Source organism: Schistocerca piceifrons, chromosome 7 (assembly GCF_021461385.2).
Source record: "Schistocerca piceifrons isolate TAMUIC-IGC-003096 chromosome 7, iqSchPice1.1, whole genome shotgun sequence".
NCBI classification, from domain to species: Eukaryota; Metazoa; Arthropoda; class Insecta; order Orthoptera; family Acrididae; genus Schistocerca; species Schistocerca piceifrons.
Genome location: NC_060144.1, coordinates 499,814,459 through 499,838,199, shown reverse-complemented (window position 1 = coordinate 499,838,199; position 23,741 = coordinate 499,814,459). Strand labels below are relative to the sequence as shown.

At 47.0% G+C, this 23,741-nt stretch overlaps 1 protein-coding gene across 1 annotated transcript in view; it reads left to right on the top strand.

Annotated features, from left to right (window-relative positions):
* Nucleotides 1-2,189: 2,189 nt before the first annotated feature.
* Nucleotides 2,190-23,741, top strand: part of LOC124804650 (eye-specific diacylglycerol kinase) — an 879,337-nt gene continuing 857,785 nt past the window's right edge. The window contains exon 1 of the mRNA XM_047264874.1: nucleotides 2,190-2,274. Coding sequence (XP_047120830.1) covers nucleotides 2,210-2,274 — 65 coding nt within the window. The 5' untranslated portion in view covers nucleotides 2,190-2,209. The remainder of the gene's footprint in view (nucleotides 2,275-23,741) is intronic.

Sequence of the window (23,741 nt, the reverse complement as noted above, 5' to 3'; positions counted from 1 at the left end):
GCTTCTTGCTACTGCCTTGCCCTTGAACACGCAGTGGTTCATGCAAGGCCACATACTGCAAACTCTGTGTTGGAGTTTTTACACGAGCATTTCGACATGCGGCTCATTTCACTAAGGTTTCCAGGTCGCTTCAATAACGGACAAAATTGGCCCCCCAATAGTCCAGACCTCAATCCATGTCTTTCTTTGGGGGTACATAAAGGAAAAAATGTTCCCGAAACGTCCACGTGATTTAATGGAGCTCAGAAGACTTATTCTTCAAGCTTGCAGTGAAATTACGGAAGACATGTGCCTTAGGGTAATCACTAACTTCAGTGTTCGTTTGGAGGAAGTTAGGAAACGAAATGGTGGACATATTGAGCATGTGCTGAGTTAGAACAAATCTCCATGGACGGCTCTTCATTGTAGTATATGTTCCTTTCAGATTGTATTGACAATAAGGTTTATATTCAAAAACAAAATGGTAACACATTTCGTGCGCCACCCTATAGTTGACAGTAAACAGCGAAATTAAACACGGTCGGCGGGTATGACCTTAACTGGCCAAAACTACCGTAGACTACGCTTACGTACGGTGGTCTACAGTAGCCTACGGTAGTTTTACGATTCTAGCCGCAAGACATTGTCCATTGCTTCATTTGGAAGTAGTCGACAGTAAACAGGAAAATTAAACACGGTCGGCGGATATGACCTTAACTGACGAAAACTACTGTAGACTACGCTTACTTGTGGTGGTGTACAGTAGCCTACGGTAGTTTTACGACTCTAGGCGCAAGACATTGTCGATTGCTTCATTTGGAAGTAGTCGACAGTAAACAGGGGTATTAAACACGGTGGGCGGGTATGACCTTAACTGTCCAAAACTACTGTAGACGATGTTTACTCGTGGTGTCTACGGTAGCCTACGGTAGCTTTACGACTCTAGCCGCAAGACATTGTCCATTGCTTCATTTTGATGTAGTCGACAGTAAAAAAAGAGGAATTAAGCACGGTCGAATGAGTGCGTGGCATAGACGGAGCCACTTTGTTATGAACACGTATAGAGAAGCAGGGAATTTGGCAGTCGGGTGCCGGTACAAGACAGACGGTGGGGCGCGGCGGGGCCGGCGGGCCGGGTGCGGTGCGAGTGAGGCGTGCGGTTGTGCAGCGTGCGCGGCCTGGCTTGGATGAGCGCGGCGGCGGCGGCGGCGGCGCGGGGGGCCGCATCCGCATGCAGCGCCTGCGCACCACGTTCAAGCGGTCGCGCACGCCCACGGGCGCCGACATGAAGACGCAGAGCAGCCTCGAGGTGCCGAAGCAGGTGCGCTCCGCCTCCTTCGACGAGATCCAGTTGGAGGCGCAGCGATGCGGCCCGGCGGCGGGCGGCGGCGGCGGCGGCTTCCTGGCCGTGCCCTCGCTGGTGGGCCAGCGCTCCAAGAGCTTCGACTCGGGCGGCGCGCAGCCCGACGCCGACGCGCCCGTCGCGCACCTCGAGGTCCCGGCGGCCAGGCGCTTCGTGCGGCGCCGCTCCTCGGGCGACCGCGCGCCGCCCGCCTGCGTGCACTGCGTCTACGCCGAGGAGTGGGCGCGCCGCGCGCGCACTGCGCACCGCCTCTCCGCCGGCGGCAGCGGGGGCGGCGGGGGCGGCAGCCGCTCGCTCAGCCTCAGCTCCTCCTCCAGCGGCGCCGAAGACGCCGACGCCGAGGACGGCCCCGAAGACGACGACGACGACGGCGACGCCGACGAGCCGGCGGCGTCGCCGCTGCCGCCGCCCAGCCCGACGCCGTGCAGCATCACCGTGACGCTGTCGCCCACCGCCGCCCCCGACGACGGAGAGTGCCCCCCGTCCCCGTTCGGAGACCCCGACGCGCCCCCCTGCTACTCCAGGCGGCGCTCCGTCGCGTCGCCCAAGCTCGCGCGCCAGGAGGCGTTCGTGGTTGTGGAGCCGGGCAGCAACTCGCTAGAGAACGTGTCGGACGTGACGTCGGAGGGCAGCGACGCGCCGCCCGCGCTGGTGGTGAGCGACATCTACCTGACGGTGCCCGAGCTGAAGCGCGACCGCGCCGCCTCTGTGGACTCGTGCTTCTCCAAGGTGCCGTCGGCGGGCAAGGCGGAGGAGATCCCGCCCGACTGCCTGCTGCTGCTCGAGCCGCCCGCCGTGGCGCTGCGGTCGCGCTCGGTGGACATCGTGCTGCCCACGGACGCGCAGGCTCACTACAAGGCGCTCGCCATGTCCACCGGCGCGCCGCCGCCCCCGCCTCCCGCCCCCGCGCTCACCGTCATCGCCGGCAGGGGGTGAGCCAACTCCTCGCATCACCATATTTTTCTTCTTTTCACACTTTGCATGCTTCCACTGGGATAGCCCTTTCTGGTACCTCCACAACATATGCTATCAGATCGAGCGTACGGTCAATATGAAGTGTGACAGCTCAATTCTGCTGGGGACGCGTCCAATCAAGTGTCTGAATGTCTCCGGAAGAATGGCAGACCATTTTTCCTCAGTAATCGAAGCCAGAAATGGTCGTCATGTTGGACCCTGGGATCTGGAGCGAGGTCAACATTCAAACTTATCCCAAACCTGTTCCATTGGTCTGACGTTGGACCTTTGGACAGGCCAGTCCATTTCAGAAATTTAATTGTCCAAAAGCCATAGCCTCACAGCTCTGCTTCATGACAGCCACCGTTGTAATTCCAAGAACGTATCCATATACTTTCGCGTTTAGCGTTTTCTTAACCGCAATGAGTGACAACGCCGTAACAACTAAAAACGCCCCTACACTGTAATACTTCACTTTAGAAACTACACGTCACTACGAGGATAATGTGATGTAGTCGAATTAAGTCGGCTGATGCTGCGGGAATTGGACTAGGAAATGAGACACTTAAAGTAGTAAAGGAGTTTTGCTATTTGGGGAGCAAAATAACTGATGATGGTCGAAGTAGAGAGGATATAAAATGTAGACTGGCAATGGCAAGGAAAGCGTTTCTGAAGAAGAAAAATTTGTTAACATCGAGTATAGATTTAAATGTCAAGAAGTCGTTTCTGAAAGTATTTGTATGGAGCGTAGCCATGTATGGAAGTTAAACGTGGACGATAAATAGTTTGGACAAGAAGAGAATAGAAGCTTTCGAAATGTGATGCTACAAAAGAATGCTGAAGATTAGACGGGTAGATCACATAACTAATGAGGAGGTATTGAATAGAATTGGGGAGAAGAGGAGTTTGTGGCACAACTTGACTAGAAGAAGGGATCGGTTGGTAGGACATGTTCTGAGGCATCAAGGGATCACCAATTTGGTATTGGAGGGCAGCGTGGAAGGTAAAAATCGTAGAGGGAGACCAAGAGATGAATACACTAAGCAGATTCAGAGGGATGTAGGTTGCAGTAGGTACTGGGAGATGAAGAAGCTTGCACAGGATAGACTAGCATGGAGAGCTGCATCAAACCAGTCTCAGGACTGAAGACCACAACAATAACAACGTCATGACAAGTAACGTTCTCGGACATTCGCCCAGCCCAGACCGATCGACCTGATTGCCACAGGACATTACATGATTCATCTCTGCAAATCACTCGTTTCCACTCATCCTGCTCTTTACATCACCTCAAGCGTCCCTTAGTTAGCAGTGATTACAGAAACGTGTGGCTTATGAGCAGACTCCTTCTGCTGATATGCGAGATTTCACAACTACTCTTCTGCGTTTTTGTGGAACTACACTGCGCACTGCTCGACGGTCCCCGTTCGCCAGTTCCTGAGACCTGCCTGGCCTTGGTTTAGCCATGGTTCTGACTTCGCCTTCTGGCATCACAGTCACATCACCAACAGTTGACTTTGGCAGCTTTAGAAAGATCGAAATGTCGCTAACAGGTTGTTACTCAGGTGAAATCGAGTGCCTAGTCGACGTTCGGAGTCACTGATCTCTCCTGAGTGACCTATCCTGCTGTTGCTGCTTCTCTACTGAGAAAGCAGTACTCCCCGCCTCCTTTTATACTGGCAGGCCGGACTCTCGTGACGTCACTTCCGCAGTGGATAGGAGTGTCCAGATCATTTCGACCAGTAGTGTGTGCTGTTAATGAAAAGGCATCAGGTTACGTTCTGAGTGGTGGTGTTGAAAAACTACGGCGATGGAAGATTGCATCTTCTACTGACGAAGTGTTGGGGCTATTGTGAATGTCACCATGTAATGTAAACGGCTCCAATAGGTCCTCTCCTATCGTGCTTACTAAATACATTCTGCAGAGCAGACATACATCGGTTTGTTGCATGATTCTCGAACATATTCTCAGTTCGGATATAATGAATTTCCTTGAGACAGAGAAGTTGCTGTCCATGCATCAGCACGGCTTTAGAAAGCATTGCTCCTGCGAAACGCAACTCGCCCTTATTTCACATGATATCTTGCGAACCATGGATGAAGGGTATCAGACGGATGCCATATTCCTTGACTTCCGGAAAGCATTTGACTCAGTGCCCACACTGCAGACTCCTAACTAAGGTACGAGCATATGGGATTGGTTCCCAAGTATGTGAGTGGCTCGAAGACTTCTTAAGTAATAGAGCCCAGTACGTTGTCCTCGATGGTGAGTGTTCATCGCAGGTGAGGATATCATCTGGAGTGCCCCAGGGAAGTGTCGTAGGTCCGCTGTTGTCTTCTATCTACATAAATGATCTTTTGGACAGGGAAGATAGCAATGTGCGGCTGTTTGCTGATGATGCATTGGTGTACGGGAAGGTGTCGTCGTTGAGTGACTGTAGCAGGATACAAGATGACTTGGACAGCATTTGTGATTGGTGTAATGAATGGCAGCTAACTCTAAATATAGATAAATGTAAATTAATAGGAAAAAGAATCCTGTAATGTTAGCATACCCCATTAGTAGTATAGCGCTTGACACAGTCACGTCGATTAAGTATTTGGCCGTAACATTGCAGAGCGTTATGAAGTGGGACAAGCATGTAAGGCAGTTGTGGGGAAGGCGGATAGTCGTCTTCGGTTCATTGGTAGAATTTTGAGAAGATGTGGTTCATCTGTATAGGAGACCGCTTATAAAACACTAATACGACCTATTCTTGAGTACTGCTCGAGCGTTTGGGATCCCTATCAAGTCGGATTGAGGGAGGACGTAGAAACAATTCAGAGGCGGGCTGATAGATTTGTTACTGGTAGGTTTGATAATCACGCGAGTGTTACAGAAATGCTTCGGGAACTTGGGTGGGGGTCTCTAGAGGAAAGGAGGCCTTCTTTTCGTGAATCGCTACTGAGGAAATTTAGAGAACCAGCATTTGAGGCTGACTGCAGTACAATTTTACTGCCGCCAACTTACATTTCGCGGAAAGACAACAAAGATAAGATAAGAGAGATTAGGGCTCGTACAGAGGCATATAAGCAGTCATTTTTCCCTCGTTCTGTTTGAGAGTGGAACAGGTAGAGAAGATGCTAGTTGTGGTACGAGGTACCCTCCGCCACGCACCGTATGGTGGATTGCGGAGTATGTATGTAGATGTAGATGTAGATTAGTCCAGCTGTTTAATACGACCTACAATGAAACATCTTTGAAATTAAATGCCGAATCAATTCTTAGGGCATCGCCCACCTGATCACAATCCGAACCCGATGTACAATGACGCAGCCAATCAACGCTGAATGGCAACACGGCTATACAAGATAACTATACATGTAGCAGCTGTAGTATGAAAAACATGCACTTATACACGGAGTGTTGAAGTATTCGTACAGTTCTTGACGTGACGATATTAATTTTTCCTCGTGTTTTGATTTAATAATGTAGTTTGCCAAATGTGGATAAATGAAGTGTGACCTAAACAGTTAAATGGTGTATAAATGCTTCATCATGATCGCCGAACTCCATAACGACGTTCTTTCTTCAATTATGAAGACAGAACTCTCATAAGAATAGTTGGTCACAGTGACTGTTTTAAGGGGGGTAGGACGTCAAATGGGACGACTTGGAGCAGGAGAGGCACCACAGGACATTTTCATTTCCACTGTCTATACTTTTACCAATAAATTTATAAAACTTTGTCAGCATGCCCAGGAAGGATTCAGGATTCATGCCCATAGCAGTGGAAGTTCACAAACATGACAAAATAATTTTTTTACATGTGAAATTTCATTATTTTTTCAGTTACTGTTGGCAGAATTTGTTGTTATAGGTACACTTTTCTTCATACGTAGGAGAGACTCTTCGATGAATTTTGCACAGCATACAAACCATACTTACAGGTAGATGAAACTCTAGAATTTATTTAATTTATGAAAAAATGAATAAGCTGTTACATTTTAAACTTCATGTTTGGAAAAACTCTAATTTTATAGTTAATTATCTCAATTTTTACCACAGTTTTTAATAGATTTCGAAAATTCTAGAGTTTCATACATCTGTAACTATGGTTCATATGCTGTGCAAAATTCATCGAAGAATCTCTCCTAGTTGTGAAGAAAAGTGTACCTATAGTAACAAATGCAGCCAATAATAAGTGAAAAACTGATGAAATTTCAGATATAAGAAAAAATTATTTTGTTACGTTTTTGAACTTCCACTGATATGGGTGTGAATCCCGAATCCTTCCTGGCCATGCTGAAAAAGTTTTATAAATTTATTTGTAAAAGTATAGACAGTAGAAATTAAAATGTCCTGTAGTGCCTCTCCTGCTCCAAGTCAGCCCATTTGACGTCCTACCTCCCTTAACATGATTAGGTCTCATATAATTACATAAGAACGTAGTGAGATTTGGCCGTATCAGAAATTGCTGTTGTTATTACTGGGTACGCTGTCAAGCATTGTCGGGCAACAGCAGTCTCCAGCCCATGCTTTCGAGCATTTTCTCTCTCATTCCAGACAATCGCGTCTGCTGCGCCTCCCCCCACCTTTCTTCTTCTTATGTCTTCGACCATCAGGTTGGTTAGCAGCAGCTTGCCACTCTGTTCTGTCTTCGGTCTTCGTCCTGAGAGCGGTGTAGGTAATGCAACTGCTAGCCTCCGTGAATTGGTTGATGTATTTCGGTCTCGGTCTACCTTTTGTGTTTCACCCATCTACTCTCCCTTGCATCATATTTTTAATGAAATGTCTCAGAAGATGGCCGACACATGTGTCCCTTCTATGTCGGATAAGTTTCTACAAACGCAGCTTCTCTCCTTCCACTCTGTGGAGCACCCCTTCATTTGATACCTGGTAAGCCCAGCCAATATTTAGCATTCTGCGGTACCACCACATCGCGAAGGCAAATATTTTGTTTTTTTCTACCTTTCAAATGGTTCAAATGGCTCTGAGCACTATGGGACTTAACTTCTAAGGTCATCAGTCCGCTAGAACTTAGAACTACTTAAACCTAACTAACCTAAGGACATCACACACATCCATACCCGAGGCAGGATTCGAACCTGCGACCATAGCGGTCGCGCGGTTCCAGACTGAAGCGCCTAGCACCGCTGGCCCACCCCGGCCGGCTTTTCTACCTTTCCGAGTGTCCTTGTTTCATTTCCATACACCAGCATACTACAAATAAACGTCTTTGTGAGGTCTTTCTGATATGTTTGTCCTTGCACCTGGATTTGAAAAGATTTCTTCTCTTATTAAAAGCAGCCTTTGCCTGGCAGATTCGGCTTGCAGTATTCTTCTTTGATCTTCTACCTAATGTAATTTTACTCACTAGATAGGGAACGCATCCAAATTTCTCGTATGTAAAATTAATACGCTTCTGTGAAGCGGTATTACCAAATGCAATAGCCCAATGTTCACCCACAGTAATCCAAGTCGATTTATTTTAGTTGACAGCTGAAAATATTAACTTCTTTTTCAAACAATGGAAATTCCAGGTAGGAATATAAACACTGTCGAAAAAGACGGATTGCTACTTACCGTAAAGAAGAAACCTCAAATTGCAGACAGACACAATTAAAAGACACTCACATAAGCATTTCGTCCACAGCCTTCGTCAGTAAGAGAGAGAAGCATACACCATTCACACACACCTCACGCACTCGCCACCGCCGACTCCACCATCTCAGGCAGGAATGCAACATCACGTGGGATGCAAACAGCTATCCGGAGGGTGCGGAGAAGGGGGAGGGATACTAGTGTATGGGTGGGGAGAGAGGCGAATGCCGTCTGGTGGAGTGTGCAGGGACTAGACTTAGGGGCAGCTTCAAGAGGTTGTGGAGAGAGAGATGGGGAAAAAATGAGCTTAAAAGAGAGGAGCGGGGAAAGACGGGCGGATGCATTGGCAGAGGGCTGCAGTTTAAGCAGGATGGGGGATGAGGAGGGGGAGGGTTGGAACTGTTGGGTGGAGGATGTGGGGACAGTATGTTACTGTAGGCTGAGGTCAGGATAATTACAAGAGTGGAGAGTATGTTGTAAGGATAACTCCCATCTGCGCAGTTCAGAAAAGCTGGTGGTGGAGGGAAGAATCCAGATGGCTCGGGTAGTGAAGCAACCATAGAAATCAAACGTGTTATGTTCAGCTGCATGTTGTGCCACATGGTGGTCTAGTTTGCCCTTGGCCACAGTTTGGCGATGGTCGTTCATCTTGGTGGACATGTGTTTGGTAATCATACCAGTGTAAAAAGCTGTTCAATGACTCAAGCAGAGCTGGTAAATGGGATTGGCTGCTTTCACAGGTGCCGCAGCCCTTGATGGGGTAAGATAAACTGTCACAGGACTAAAGCAGGAAGCGCTTGGTGGGTGGATTGGGCACATTTTCCACCCGGGTCTTGCACGGGGATATGATCCTTGTGGAAGACACATGTGCAAAACCTGTCCAATCCACCCACCTAGTCTTGTCACAGGTTTATCATACCCCATCAGGGGCTGGGCCACCTGTGAAAGCAGCCATGTCATTTACAAGCTCTGCTGCAATACTTGCACAGCTTTTTGTATTGGTATGACTACCAAACAGATGTCCAGCAGGATGAACAACCACCGCCAAATTGTGACCAAGAGCAATGTATATCACCCTGTGGCACAACTCGCAGCTGAACATAACACTTTTGATTTCAATGGCTGCTTCACTACCCGAGCCATCTGGATCCTCCTCTTCTGGATCCTACTCCTGAACTGCGCAGATGGGAGTCATCGTTACAATATACTCTCCACTCCCGTAATTTTCCCAGGGTCAACCTACAGTAACATACTTTCCCCATACCCTCCACCCAATACTTCCACCCCCTCCGTCCTGTCATCTCCTCACCGCTCTCATCTCACACTTTGTTTATTTGCAGCCCTTTGCCAACGCATCCACTTGTCTTTCCCCGCCCCTCTCTTTTTTTACTCGTTTTTTCTCCACCTCCGTCCCCACAACCTCCTGAAGCTGCATTCTAGTCTAGTCCCTGCACACTCCACCAGACAGCGTTCGCCTCTCTCCCCACCCATACACTACTATCCCTTCCCCTTCTCCGCCACCTCCAGATTGCTCCTTGCATCCCACGTGATATTGTATTCCGGCCCGAGATCCTGGAGTTGGCCGTCGCGTGCGAGAGGTGTGCTTGCTTGTGTGTGTGTGAATAGTGTATGTGTCTCTCTTTTACTGACGAAAGCTGTGACCGAAATGTTTTGTGAGTGTCTTTTAATTATGCCTGTCTGCAACCTGACATGTAATCTTTTCGGTAAGTAGCTATCTGTATTTTCCGACACTGTTAACTTGTTTTTCAAAGCTGCATTTAGACAACTAGGGCCTGCTATGAGATAAATTTTGTGCAGGTCGTAGTGCTTGACTTAGCCGTTACCCACCGCGCAACGAAATTTTACTGTACAACTGACGCTGCGGGCACTGTTGGCCATTCAGCACCACGTAGAAGTGGGGCTGCATGGACGTATTTTGTCTTTTTTTGTATAAGGTACAACTGTGATTACTTCTTGAAACAATAATACATGAAATTAGAAAATGTAAAATTACAAAATATTAGTTTTTAAGAAGAGAAAAAAAAGGAGATAGAAAAGATTAACGTTGGAGATAGTTGTTCCTTCACCGACGCTGCTCAAGGAGGTGGTCTAAGAATGTGTCATCGAGCCCTAAATCCCTCGGCAGCGCGTCTCATTGTTACTTTATTACACGAGATAATTTGAGTCTCGGATGTCACGAGTAGATTCATACCTCGCATAACTGTTCTAATATTTACTGGTGTAGATTACTGCTATTACAGTTTTTCTGTGGTAATGTAGTCTGAGTACAGGTTTAACGGGGAACCTGGTCCAGTAACTGACCACCATCTATCCTACTTCATTTATTGACAAGTTTCTGTTCTACAAATTCTCTGTGTTACTATTTCTACTTTTAGTGCGATTTGATGTATGTGTTGAGTATTATTCTTTTATCGTCATTATATGTGTGTTAATTAGCTAGATCACTTGTGTTATAGATTTTCTGTGCTAATGCAGTCAGTTATGTGTTTTACGTGATGCACGGTACAATAACGGTCACGAACTATCCTTCTTGATAGATTAACATGTTTCTTTTCCAATTCCTCTGTGTCTTATTTTGCATCATTTAGTGTCTTGTACGTGTCATGTACACGCTACTGCTAATCTGTCTCCTCGTTGGTGTTTATCTCAGAGCAATCCGTTGTGCTGGAGTCTTCGTCTCAAATAACCCATTCGCAACCGCTGTCGTCTAACTCGATGTCGATACGGTCTCATTTCTTTGAAGATAGTGGGTTCAGTTTTAGAGACCTGATCCGTGTGTGCGCTTTTTTTAATATTTACGATTTGTCTGAGTCCCTGTGCGTTTCTTGTAGTGCCTCTGTGGTAATTCCTGGTATGTTTGTATATAAATGGCTGTACCGCTCACACTACAGAGCTAAAAGTTCCGGAGATCCACATCCCCCACAATGCCAGGCGCCGCCGTCAGCAAATGAAACGCCCACCAAGTGCGCTGGATAAGGGCCGTGTCTGGTTAGGAAATGAATCATGCCATGGCTCGTAACAGCTCCCTGATGAGAAAACTAACTACCATGTAGACATAATGCGCCAAACATCATCTGTTCCCAGTTCTGAGCCGTAGTACACAACTTTCACAAAATCACTTTCTTCGTGTCCACTAGTCGTCTAGCCTTAGATCGTCAAGATAGCGGCGAGCTATGTTCATTGCATTTATGCAAAACATAAAAAAGGAATGATCTGTCTTGAAATGATTTGACAACACATACTGTTAAAAAGGAATGTATAGCTCTTCAAAACATCGACACAAATTATAAGTTTCACTGTGGTTCGCTTGCTTATTCAATCTCACAAAATAAAAAAATTTCACGAAACCACGACCCGATAGCATCTAGAAAAACTGACCACCACTTACTCGTGAATTTTAGCTTGGAGGAACTGAATACGTAACAGGAGGAAATGAATTCGTAAATGGCGCCATAACTAGCTTCTCAATGCTTGGCAAGTTAGCACCCTCTCTCAGCCTGTACCACTGCATATCAATACGCGTGACTTACAATCACTGAATAGCCAAGTCAGAAAGAATTGTTGGAGGGAGCAGTGTTGAATTAGGTACTATAATTTGATCAAATACCAAAGCACAAGATGATTTAGTTGTCATTAGCTTTTAATAGAGGTTACTGCTCTGTGACAATATAATCTGAGGGTGACTACTTATGAAGACCAGAGCGCGGAAGAATGCGAAGTCACGACATACGTCACGTCAGACTGCAGCACAGGATTCAGCACAATACAATAAGCTGGAATTGTCTTTCGGTAAGCCTGATCCTCATACAGATTATGTAGCATCATACCTCACATTCAGGCAAACGCAATTTTATCTGAATAGTATGCTTCACCAGAATGTAAGGCTTCTAAATCAAATACGTTAACACTTCAGAATACAGAATCCGACTCTCCAGCGAGGGCAATGCCACTATAATGGCCGGCTGAATTTTGAACAAGAAGCGCACCGCAAACTTTACCACCAAGGCACGTCATTGGCTGATGGCCAACGGCTCCCCAAAGACAAACTTTCTGTTGCAGAGTTTATGCAAAGAGTTTACTATCACATCATGATAGATATGTAGTGAAACTGGCTCATTAATGTCTGAGAGATAGTTGCAAAAGAAATACTATGGATCTTGGAAAGGTAAAATAGGCGGTGAGAAAATGAAAGAGACAACAACAGGCACCCTTCACCGTTTTGATATTTTTGGAGGTCGGTTTCTACCTATCTTTCCATTCTTCTGTAAATAATTCGTATAAGCTCGTACTAAGTAAAAACGCAAAATGCAGAGCCGGAGAAAAAGCAACACTACAGGGAAAGGTGATTTTACTGACAAGTGAGGTGACAGCAGTTCATCATTGTAGGAGTATATGATAACAAATCCAGACAAAATGAAACAACATGTCATAGTAGAGAGGGCCCAGAAGTCGCATCAGCACACAGTGTATCTCCCACTGGCTGCAACGCAGGTGTCTTTTCGTATGCAAACCACCGTGAAGGTGCGGAATCGCATCTTGCGACAGTTTGTGCCGAGCATCTTGCGCCATTTGTTTCACCTCGGCAATGGGTCTTGCAGGCCCTGTAGAACGAGTAAGTTCCCATTTTATCGCCGGCCGCTGTGGCCGAGCGTTTCTAGGCGCTTTAGTCCGGAAACGCGCTGCTGCTACGGTCGCAGGTTCGAATCCTGCCTCGGGCATGGCTGTGTGTGATGTCCTTAGGTTAGTTCGGTTTAAGTAGTTCTCAGTCTAAGGGACTGATGACCTCAGATGTTAAGTCCCATAGTGCTTGGAGCCATTTAATCGTGTCCCATACGTGTGCAATTGATGAGAGATCTGATGATCTTACTGGCCAGGCCAGTTGCACATCACGAAGAGCACATTGCGTAGCAGCAACCGCATGTGGACTGCATTATCCTGCTGAAAAATCATGCCACCTTCCTGTCAAATAAATGGCAGTAGCACGGGGATAACAGCCTCTGCAATGTAGCGCGCACTGGTTACCTTACCCTGGAGAAACATCAATAAGTCAATGATGTCCCCTCCCTCAACCCTCCCCATACACCACCATTAAGACTGGGATGGGGACCTGTCTGTTGCTTAACCTTTTAGTCAAGTTTAGTGTTGTCTCCTTCAAAGTAGTTCCCTTCTGATTGCACTTACTTTTTCCAGCGCTTCTGCCATTGATGGTAACATTTCTGGAACTCATCTTCCGTAATATCCTTCAATACCCTCGTCACAGCTTTTTGGACATCTTGTGTTGTTTGAAAATGGTGTCCCCTGACCGCCGTTTTGACACTCTGAAATAGAAAAATGTCGCACGGAGTGAAATCTGGTGAATATGGTGGCTGTGGTACTACTGAAATTTGTTTTTAGGTTAAAAATCGCTGTACTGACAGAGCAGTATGGGATGGCGCATTATCGTGATGCAGAATCCAATTATCAGCAATGTTGGCACGGACACGAAGAACTCTTTTACGAAGTCTTTCTAAAATTTCTTTGTAGTAATATTGGTTAACTGTTTTACCAGGAGGCACCCACTCTTTATGAACAATTCCCTTTGGAATCAAAGAAGCACACAAGCATGCACTTCACTTTTGACTTTGACATGCAAGCTTTTTTCGGTCTGGGTGATCCCTTTGAGTACCATTGCGAACTTTGGCATTCTGTCTCTGGATCGTACTGAAATAAAAAACAATTTTCATCACCAGTGATAACACGGCTCAACAATTCTGGATTGATTTTCGTTTGCTCTGACAGATCGGTCCCACATTTTTCCGTGTTTCTCGCTGTTGTGGTGTAAGATTTTTGGGGACCATTTTTGCACAAATCTTTCTAATACCGAGATCCTCAGTTATTATTAGACGAACCTTTTCTCGATTGATGTTCAGTTCTTCTGCAATCATTTTTACGGATAATCTTCGATCAGATCGTACGAGTTCACGCACCCTGGCCAAGTTGACATCCGTCCGTGAGGTTGATGGTCGTCCACTGCGGTCTTCATCTTCAGCATTCGTTCTGCCTTCACTAAACATTTTATGCCAACGAAAAACGTGAGCTCTTTACATAACCTCCCCTCCAAAAGCCTTCTGAAGCTTACTGTAAGTTGTCGTCGCGTTTTCATCCAGTTAAATGTTACACTGTTTTGCAATATTATGCGGTTCCATTTCCGTGACGAGAGACACAAACAAGTGTTATCTTGTATCCAAGGTTCTCGGGTGTCCAGCCGGATCCGATCGTCGAAGTTCCACGATATTTCGGCGAATAATCGTTCCGCCATCATCAGCACCACCTGATGATGGCGGAACGGTTATTCGCCGAAATATCGTGGAACTTTGACGATCGGATCCGGCTGCACACCCAAGAACCTTGGATACAGCACATTCGCCGGCAAAGCCTCAGATCACAAGTGTTAACTTATTACAGCACAACTCACGACTGACAGTGGCATCGATGTGCCGCTTGGACTAGAAGCAGCTTATAGACTAAGGTCAAAGATATTGTGCCTACATAAGCCCGCAGGGTTGCCACATCTTGCAAAGAAAATCAGTCTCATTACTTTATTGTCGCACCTCGTACTCTCATCACTGAAGACCACAGAGCGCCAGTCCACTCTCCAGTCAAGCCTTTCACGACGCCAGAGTAGGCGTGCTTACCGGTGTGTTGGTGTCGGTGGGAGCCGGACCAGAGTCATACGTTACCTTAAACCTGCTTCAAACAGACAGTTCCCAATGGTCCCCACTGCACAGCAGGCGCCTGGATTTCGTCCTTGGATGATGTTCGGTCGGCCACCGCTGCTCGCACAATGCATCGATCTCGATGTGTGTCTGTACGACGCAAACTTCCATAACCTGGTCTACAAGTGTGGGAGTGTTCCACGGATCTACCTCGTCAAATGGCTCAATCTGTTTAACAGGGGTATGTACTCGTCGGCGGGGCAAGGCTATACCCTAGAATAAATGTTGCAAACACTGTCCACCTCTAAATTCAGCACAGTTACTGCCAGCAGAGCCAAAACAGCGGGTGCACACACAGGGCATTTGAGTATCATGTGATCGACGATGATTGTGAGAAGTGAATCACTAACACTACATCTCCTCAGTGTGCACATATACTCTAAGATAGACAAAAAATTTAGATAAAAAACGGCGCACCACGTAGGAATTATCCGAATGAGACAAAAATCGGTAGATGTGATCTACATGTACAGACAATAACATTTCAGAAAAGATAGATGATTTATTCAAGACAATTGAGCAGGTCAGTAACGCGTTGACGCGCCTCTGGCCCTTATGCAAGCAGTTGTTCGGTGTGGCAATGATCAACAGAGCTGTCTGATGCCCTCCTAAGGAACGTCCTGCCATATTCCGTCCAATTGGGGCGTTGAATCGTCAAAGTCCCGTGCTGGCTGGAAGGCTCTGCCCATAACGCTGGAAATGCTCTCAATAGGGAAGACAACCAGTGACCTTGCTAGCCAAGGTAGGGTTTGGCAAGCACGAAAACAGACCGTAGAATCTCTCGCCGTATGTGGGAGGGCATTATCTTGCTGAAATGTAAGCCCAGCCTGGCTTGCCATGATCAACAACAAAACGTGACGTAGAATATCATCAACATACCACCGTGCTGTAAGGATACCGCGGATAACGACCAAAGGGGTCCTACTATGAAAAGGAATGGCACCACAGAGCATACCTCAAGGTGGTCGGGCCATATGGCGGGCGACAGTCAGGATGGTATCCCACGACTGTCTGGGGCTTCTCCAGACATTCTTCGCTGATGATCGGGGCTCAGATCGAAGTGGGGCTAATCACTGAAGACAATGCCACTCTGGTCACTCAGATTCCAGACCGACTGAACCGTGGTACTACTCAGTTCTTTAGAAAATCAAAATTACTATCTCACCACAGTTATTTAAAGGAAATAGGAAGACCGGGATCACTGGTGATGGACAAGCTTGTGATTGTTTTATAATTATAATTTCACTCAAAACAGACTTTATTATAAACTTCAATTCGGACATTTGCCCTCTTACTGATGCAATATACAAATATTCACTTTAACTGAATTACATGAACACGAATAAGAATCGTATTTTACGTCCGCAACCAAAGTCATAGATAGTAGGCAGGGTGAATAATCTTAAACAATCGTTCTTGTTTAACCATATCTCAAAATACTAGTAACACTATACGCTTCCAACCCAAAGTTATACAACCACATAATACCACAACTTAATTTTTTTTAAAACAAAGGCTTTATTGCGTAATAAACCTGAACTGCCCACATGAAGGTCCACAGTGAAACATGCTTATACTAAAAATGCACAGTGGGCCAACACACATAATACCACAACTTAATTTTTTTTTTTAGAAAACAAAGGCTTTATAGCGTAATAAACCTGAACTGCCCACATGAAGGTCCACAGTGAAACATGCTTATACTAAAAATGCACAGTGGGCCAACAAAGGTCGCAAAACTGGCACACAGGAAAAACAACAAGTTGCACATCCATTAAAGATACACAAATGATTAACATAAGTGTTACATAAGAATGGCTAGTAATAACTCAACCAGTTAAATGACTTACAGAAACGCTAATATTAACAAAGTGGCCTCACTTAACTAACGGACATAATGACACACTTAACTTTAGAGAACAGCGTTAAGGCCCAAAGCAGTATTTGGAAGCAATTGCCGGCAGGCAATACGAGCGTTCACTCCCCACGGCTTGTGCACACGCTCACTAGCAGGCGGTATATTTTTTATACAGCCCGACCGTCCCCACAATGAGCGGTCCTCACAAGAATCCATAATCGCACCGACGCCAGGAAACGAGCAGACTTAACAAATGGCCTGCAGCACAAATAGATTGCAATGAAAGCAACGTCAAATCACAGCCACACTGGAATATGCGTATAATAAGCATGCCCCGAAATTCTTATGGAGCAATACTCTAACATTACCCGTCTTCCAGTAAATTAGCAGGAAACTTAGAGATCACTTCCAGTTGCCTTAAGGCACTTTCAGCATTAAATAAACATACCAAATCCTGCCGTGACAAATGATTAAACTATTAACTCTACGGCTGCCGGGCTCATACACAACCGCAACCAGTCACAAAGCGGTCAATATGTCCTAAAACAAGTTAAAATTTGCATGAAAACCACTTAAAACTCACACTCCACAGATGATGAGAAACGAAATGAGGAACATCAGCCTCCTTAAAATAGCCACTGTGGAAGCGAGCTCAGAACCATCTCCAGTAGCTACCCGTGCCCCAATAACTTTCTTAATTAAACACAGAATAAAAGTCGTACGTAACTTGTAGCTTGCAAATTCCGAGCTGGGAAGCTGTTCAGCATTAGACGACGAACCCACCACAATTTTGCACGTCAAGGCTCCCAATGATCGGCGCCGTACATCCGGCGCGACAAAAGACAAGGGCGGCCGGCGAGCACGGCGAGGCCCATGCACCACGGTTAGGGACTCAGGCTTGTTTCCATACAAGTTGGCTCGTTGAACGCCGACCGGAGACTCTCGCGTCACACGTTCACCCGGAAAACCGCCGGGGGGAGCAGTCAAAGATAGCGAGACAGCCGAATATCGACCTCAGCCATGCAAGTAGCACACCCTAGCGCCAGCCACCACGGCACACCGACACTACTACAGACTGGCATGTTGGTATAGAGAGGTCAGTGACAGTCGGCACAAGGGACGCAGTGAGTTCCCTTTCTGCGACGCGCCTTTTAATGATCCTTGTGGTCACTGAAGCACCAGTTGCACTGCGAGGTGCCGGGGCTAGCAGTGTATTTAACACTAAATTCTTCTAGAATCTACATATGTAAATGATGCTCTAAGCCCCCCTATTCTAACTCCGACTTTTGCTGTTGCACAAGGATTAAAAAAATACGCGAACTGACTCTAATCAACCCTGCCAGTGGAGTAGAAGAGAGTTTGGCACATGCAATAATTTAATTTGATAAATAAGTTAAATAAACGAAGGTTTCATTAACATAGTGAGGAATGATAGGGTTGCTCTACCAATTAACAGAATGAAAGTTCTGTCCAAAATAACAATATGATTTATTAAGACTAAACACAAAATAATAAACAAAAACACATGAAACATTTACAATACATCAAATTGGCTCAAATTGGATACTCAAACAAACGCTGTGAATGTGAAGTTGTCCCTAAAGTAGATTGTGAGGATTATGACGAAGTGGCATGTGGAGCCAATTCCTTGCAACTCAAATCTTAAGAGAAAAACACACAGCCAACCCAACATTAATTGCTGCTACCCAAGGCAGAACAAAGTTAGAAAAAGACGAACAGTCGCGCTCTGCTGAGCTCTGATTATCACCTAGGAAAATCCCTGTCTGCCGGTGCTGCAGACATACCTTACCAATCTGTCTTCTTAATTGCAAGAACACGATTTTGGCGTACCGGAGGCGATGACTGGTTGCTTCGACGTCCTCGACCGAAAGGCGAGAGCCGACTACCTAGAGCACCCATACAGGCCGAACACACAACATTCCCGCCCCCCACGACAGTGGCCGTGGTTAAACGTTCCAATCAGCAACTCGAAAACCGGCGGAAAATTCCATTCTATTGCCGGAGCACTACCATTCCACCAATGGAGATTCTTGGCGCCAATTTCTGCGCTGATTTTGCTACGTCACGGAGTTATGCCCTGAGCAAGCCAATAACAGTTACTATTTTGCAGAAAGCGCAGGAATTTTCCCGCCAGAACTGCCTGGGTACACAAGTCATTCCCACGCCTCGCTGGTAGCCCGCCAGAAAGTGTTTTCGCTAAGTTTCTGCGAAGTAACGGAACCTCTAGCCCAGCCGCTACTTCAGACCCCTCGGGGCGTGTCTTTTAACAATGTCGGCGTCTGCAAAGCATTCACTCGACTTCCTCACACCCGTCGGCTTAACCCTTTCCAGATCAGGAGAGCCCGCCTGTCACCAGATGACCCGGGTGACGAGAGACGCTGCGTGGGAAGTCCGCGTGTGAAGGAATAGCGACTTTTCACTGCATGCAATTAGAGAGGAAAATCGTAAGATAGAAATATGAGAGGGGGCTCATGCCACCTCTCAGGACGTCAGATCGATAATAATGATGAATCCGGGGCTCTGAGTGCCTCTCTGACGATTGCTTGTTCTTCACGTTCTGTCGTCTCCCTAAGTCGACCACTTCCTTCTTGACGCTGTGTTCAGCCATGGTTCATACATTCCTGCAAACAACGTCGAATAGTAGAATCGCTGCTGTTCAAATATAGAACGATTCGCCGATTGATCCAACCGGCCTCTTTGACCCCAGCTACACGCCCTCTCTCACATGCTGAATATGACTATATTGTTCACACGCCTGTCTGCGAGCCACGGATACTGTTCAAGTGACTACATGGAATTACGCTACTGGCCATTCGAATTGCCGTACCAAGAAGAAATGCAGATGATAAACGGGTATTCATTGGACAAATATATTATACTAGAACTGACATGTGATTACATTTTCACGCAATTTGGGTGCATGGATCCTGAGAAATCAGTACCCAGAACAACCACCTCTGGCCGTAATAACGGCCTTGATACGCCTGGGTATTGAGTCAAACTGAGCTTGGCTGGCGTGTACAGGTACAGCTGCCCATGCAGCTTCAACACAATACCACAGTTCATCAAGAGTAGTGACTGGCGTATTGTGACGAGCCAGTTGCTCGGCCACCATTGACCAGACGTTTTCAATTGGTGAGAGATGTGGAGAATGCACTGGCCAGGGCAGCAGTCGAACATTTTCTGTATCCAGAAAGGCCCGTACAGGACCTGCAACATGCGGTCGTGCATTATCCTGCTGAAATGTAGGGTTTCGCAGGGATCGAATGAAGGGTAGAAGCACGGGTCGTAACACATCTGAAATGTAACGCCCACTGTTCAAAGTGCCGTCAATGCGAACAAGAGGTGACGTGTAACCAATGGCACCCCATACCATCACGCCGGGTGATACGCCAGTACGGCGATGACGAATACACGTTTCCAATGTGCGATCACCGCGATGACGCCAAACACGGATGCGACCATCATGATGCTCTAAACAGAACCTGGATTCATCCGAAAAAAAGACGTTTTGCCATTCTTGAGCCCAGGTTCGTCGTTGAGTACACCATCGCAGGCTCTCCCGTCTGTGATGCAGCGTCAATGGTAACCGCAGCCATCGTCTCCGAGCTGATAGTCCATGCTGCTGCAAACGTCGTCGAACTGTTCGTGCAGATGGTTGTTTTCTTGCAAACGTCCCCATCTGTTGACTCAGGGATCGAGACGTGGCTGCACGATCCGTTACAGCCATGCGGATAAGATGCCTATCATCTCGACTGCTAGTGGTACGAGGCCGTTGGAATCCAGCACGGCGTTCCGTATTACCCTCATGAACCCACCGATTCCATATTCTGCTAATAATCATTGGATCTCGACCAACGCGAGCAGCAATGCCGCGATACGATAAACCGCAATCGCGATAGGCTACAATCCGACCTTTATCAAATTCGGAAACGTGATGGTACGCATTTCTCCTCCTTACACGAGGCATCACAACAACGTTTCACGAGGCGACGCCGGTCAACTGCTGTTTGCGTATGAGAAATCGGTTGGAAACTATACTCAAGTCAGCACGTTGTAGGTGTCGCCACCGGCGCCAACCTTGTGTGAATGCACTGAAAACATAATCATTTGCATATCACAACATCTTCTTCCTATCGGTTAAATTTCGCGTCTGTAGCACGTCATCTTCGTGGTGTAGCAATTTTAATGGCCAGTAGTGTAAATTCGCAGAGACTTTATGGCATTGTATCAAAAAAAAAGAAAATTGTTCTGTGGTGTCACCGCCAGACACCATAGTTGCTAGGTGGTAGCCTCTAAATCGGCCGCGGTCCGTTAGTATACGTCGGACCCGCGTGTCGCCACTATCAGTGATTGCAGACCGAGCGCCGCCACACGGCAGGTCTAGAGAGACTTCCTAGCGCACGCCCATTTGTACGACCGACTTTGATAGCGATGGTTCACTGAGAAAATACGCTCTCATTTGCCGAGACGATAGTTTAGCATAGCCTTCAGCTACGTCATTTGCTACGACCTAGCAAGGCGTCATTATCAGTTACTATTGATATTGATTCATGTACCGTCATGACCGACATTCTTCATTAACGGATTAAAGTTAAGTATTCCACCAGCTACGTCCGTTTTTCTAAATTCTAATTTCCTTGTCCTGTTCCAGACCTCACGCCATCCTGCGTGAGCTAAAACGCGTGCCTTTCGGCCTCCTCTAGTAACACGGTGTTGGCTCTCCTGCCAACCAAAACAGGTTCAAATGGCTCTGAGCACTATGGGACTCAACTGCTGAGGTCATCAGTCCCCTAGAACTCAGAACTACTTAAACCTAACTAACCTAAGGACAACACACACATCCATGCCCGAGGCAGGATTCGAACCTGCAACCGTAGCGGTCGCTCGGTTCGAGAGTGAAGCGCCTAAAACCGCTCGGCCACCCCGGCCGGCTGGCATTGTATCGTCATGTCTCCTCTTTACTATCCTTAGCAGGTGTGGGGTGAAATAGCTCTGCAGCGTCGCACATTCATCCATCGGTCGCCAAAGTTTAGTGCGCCACTCGTGGTCTCGCGGTCGCGTTTTCGCTTCCCGTGCACGGGGTGCCGGGTTCGATTCACGGCGGGGTCAGGGATTTTCACTTGCTTCGAGATGGCTGGGTATTTGTGTTGTCCTCATCATTTCATCATCATTCATGAAAGTGGCGAGATTGGACTGAGAAAACGTTGGGAATTTTATAACCGCGCAGTTGAGCGCCGCACAAACCAAACATCATCATCATCGCCAAAGTTTATAATTTTGCATTTTCCCTCGATACCTTTATCAGTATTGATTTGTGACCAATTTGCATTACTCCTTCGTCGTTTTGTGTGTGTGTGTGTGTGTGTGTGTGTTCGTGTGTGTGTGTTCTGTCGTCTCCCTAGGTCGACCACTTCCTTCCTTCCTTCCTGTAGTATACAGTGAAGCTGCAGCATTAGCAAATTGCAGCGAAATGCAGGAAGATCTGCAGCGGATAGGCACTTGCTGCAGGGAGTGGCAACTGACCCTTTACATAGATAAATGTGCTGTATTGCGAATACAACATAGAAAGAAGGATCCTTTATTGTATGAGTATATGATAGCGGCACAAACGCTGGTAGCAGTTACTTCTGTAAAATATCTGGGAGCATGCGTGCGGAACGATTTGAAGTGGAATGATCATATTAAATTAACTGTTGGTAAGGCGGGTGCCAGGTTGAGATTCATTGAGAGAGTCCTTAGAAAATGTAGTCCATCAACAAAGGAGGTGGCTTACAAAACACTCGTTCGACCTATACTTGAGTATTGCTCATCAGTGTGGGATCCGTACCAGGTCGGGTTGACAGAGGAGATAGAGGAGATCCAAAGAAGAGCCGCGCGTTTCGTCACAGGCTTATTTGGTAAGCGTGATAGCGTTACGGAGATGTTTAGCAAACTCAAGTGGCAGACTCTGCAAGAGAGGCGTTCTGCATCGCGGTGTAGCTTCCTGTCCAGTTTTCGAGAGGGTGCGTTTCTGGATGAGGTATCGAATATATTGCTTCCCCCTACTTATACCTCCAGAGGAGATAACGAATGTAAAATTAGAGAGATTCGAGCCCGCATGGAGGCTTTCCGACAGTCGTTCTTCCCGCGAACCATACGCGACTGGAACAGGAAAGGGAGGTAATGACAGTGGCACGTAAAATGCCCTCCGCCACACACCGTTGGGCGGCTTTCGGAGTATAAATGTAGATGTAGATGTAGAACACATGCCTTGGGGCTGCTGAGTACTTTTCCGGCAGTGTATAAATTGTGTGTGTCTCGTTACGTGTAACATCGCGTGTTGTTTACAGCTGTAGATCTGTGATCGCACGCAGAGGAACGAAGAAATCCGAACCGGGTGCTGCCTCTACCATACGCGGCTCGGGATGAGGCTGCGTTCCGTCCCTTTACTGCCGCGCAGTCGCGTTTAATCTGGCGCGGACGCCTCAGCTGCGTCCGGGGGAGGGCCGCCATTTTTCATCACCCTGCCTTCCCGCCACCGGAGCCCTTCCGCAGGTGCGGCCCGCGCGGCTGTCGATATTCGCGGGCTTTAGGGCCCCATAAACCCGCGCGGCCGTCACAATGGCGGCCGCCACGCCACGCCACAGCGCGGGTCGCCCCCCCGGATGAATGGCTCCCGCGTTTTGTTCCGAGGGCGCCAACTGTTTCTCTCCCCGGCCTAAACAACAGGTGGCCTTTGTCTCCGAGCTGCTGCCGAGTTTTACGAGTTCTGCTACTACTGCTGGTCCCGGAGACCGTAGCGAAACGCGAGGGCCTGCAGAGCATCCACAGCAGGTGCTGCGACTCCCACTTGACCCTCGTCGAGAATAAATGTAACTTATTTCGGATAAATAGGCGGAGAGATCCGTCACTCACTGTTCCACTACACTATTGGCGACGAATCGTAGCGAACAACTGAGATCACATAAGGATCACTCGATAAGCTAACGATTCCTTATGAATATATTAGGTTAGTGCACAAGATCTTAGTGTTTGTTTTGCATGTTGGTACCCGGTTGCTATGGGTTTCTTTATTGATTTCTTTTATTTGTAGTTCACTATCGCTATTTGACTGTCAATAAAATTCTTCTGGGCTGTTGACCGCAATGTCAATATACAGGGTGGTCCATTGATAGTGACCGGGCCAAATATCTCACGGAACAAGCGTCTAACGAAAAAACTATA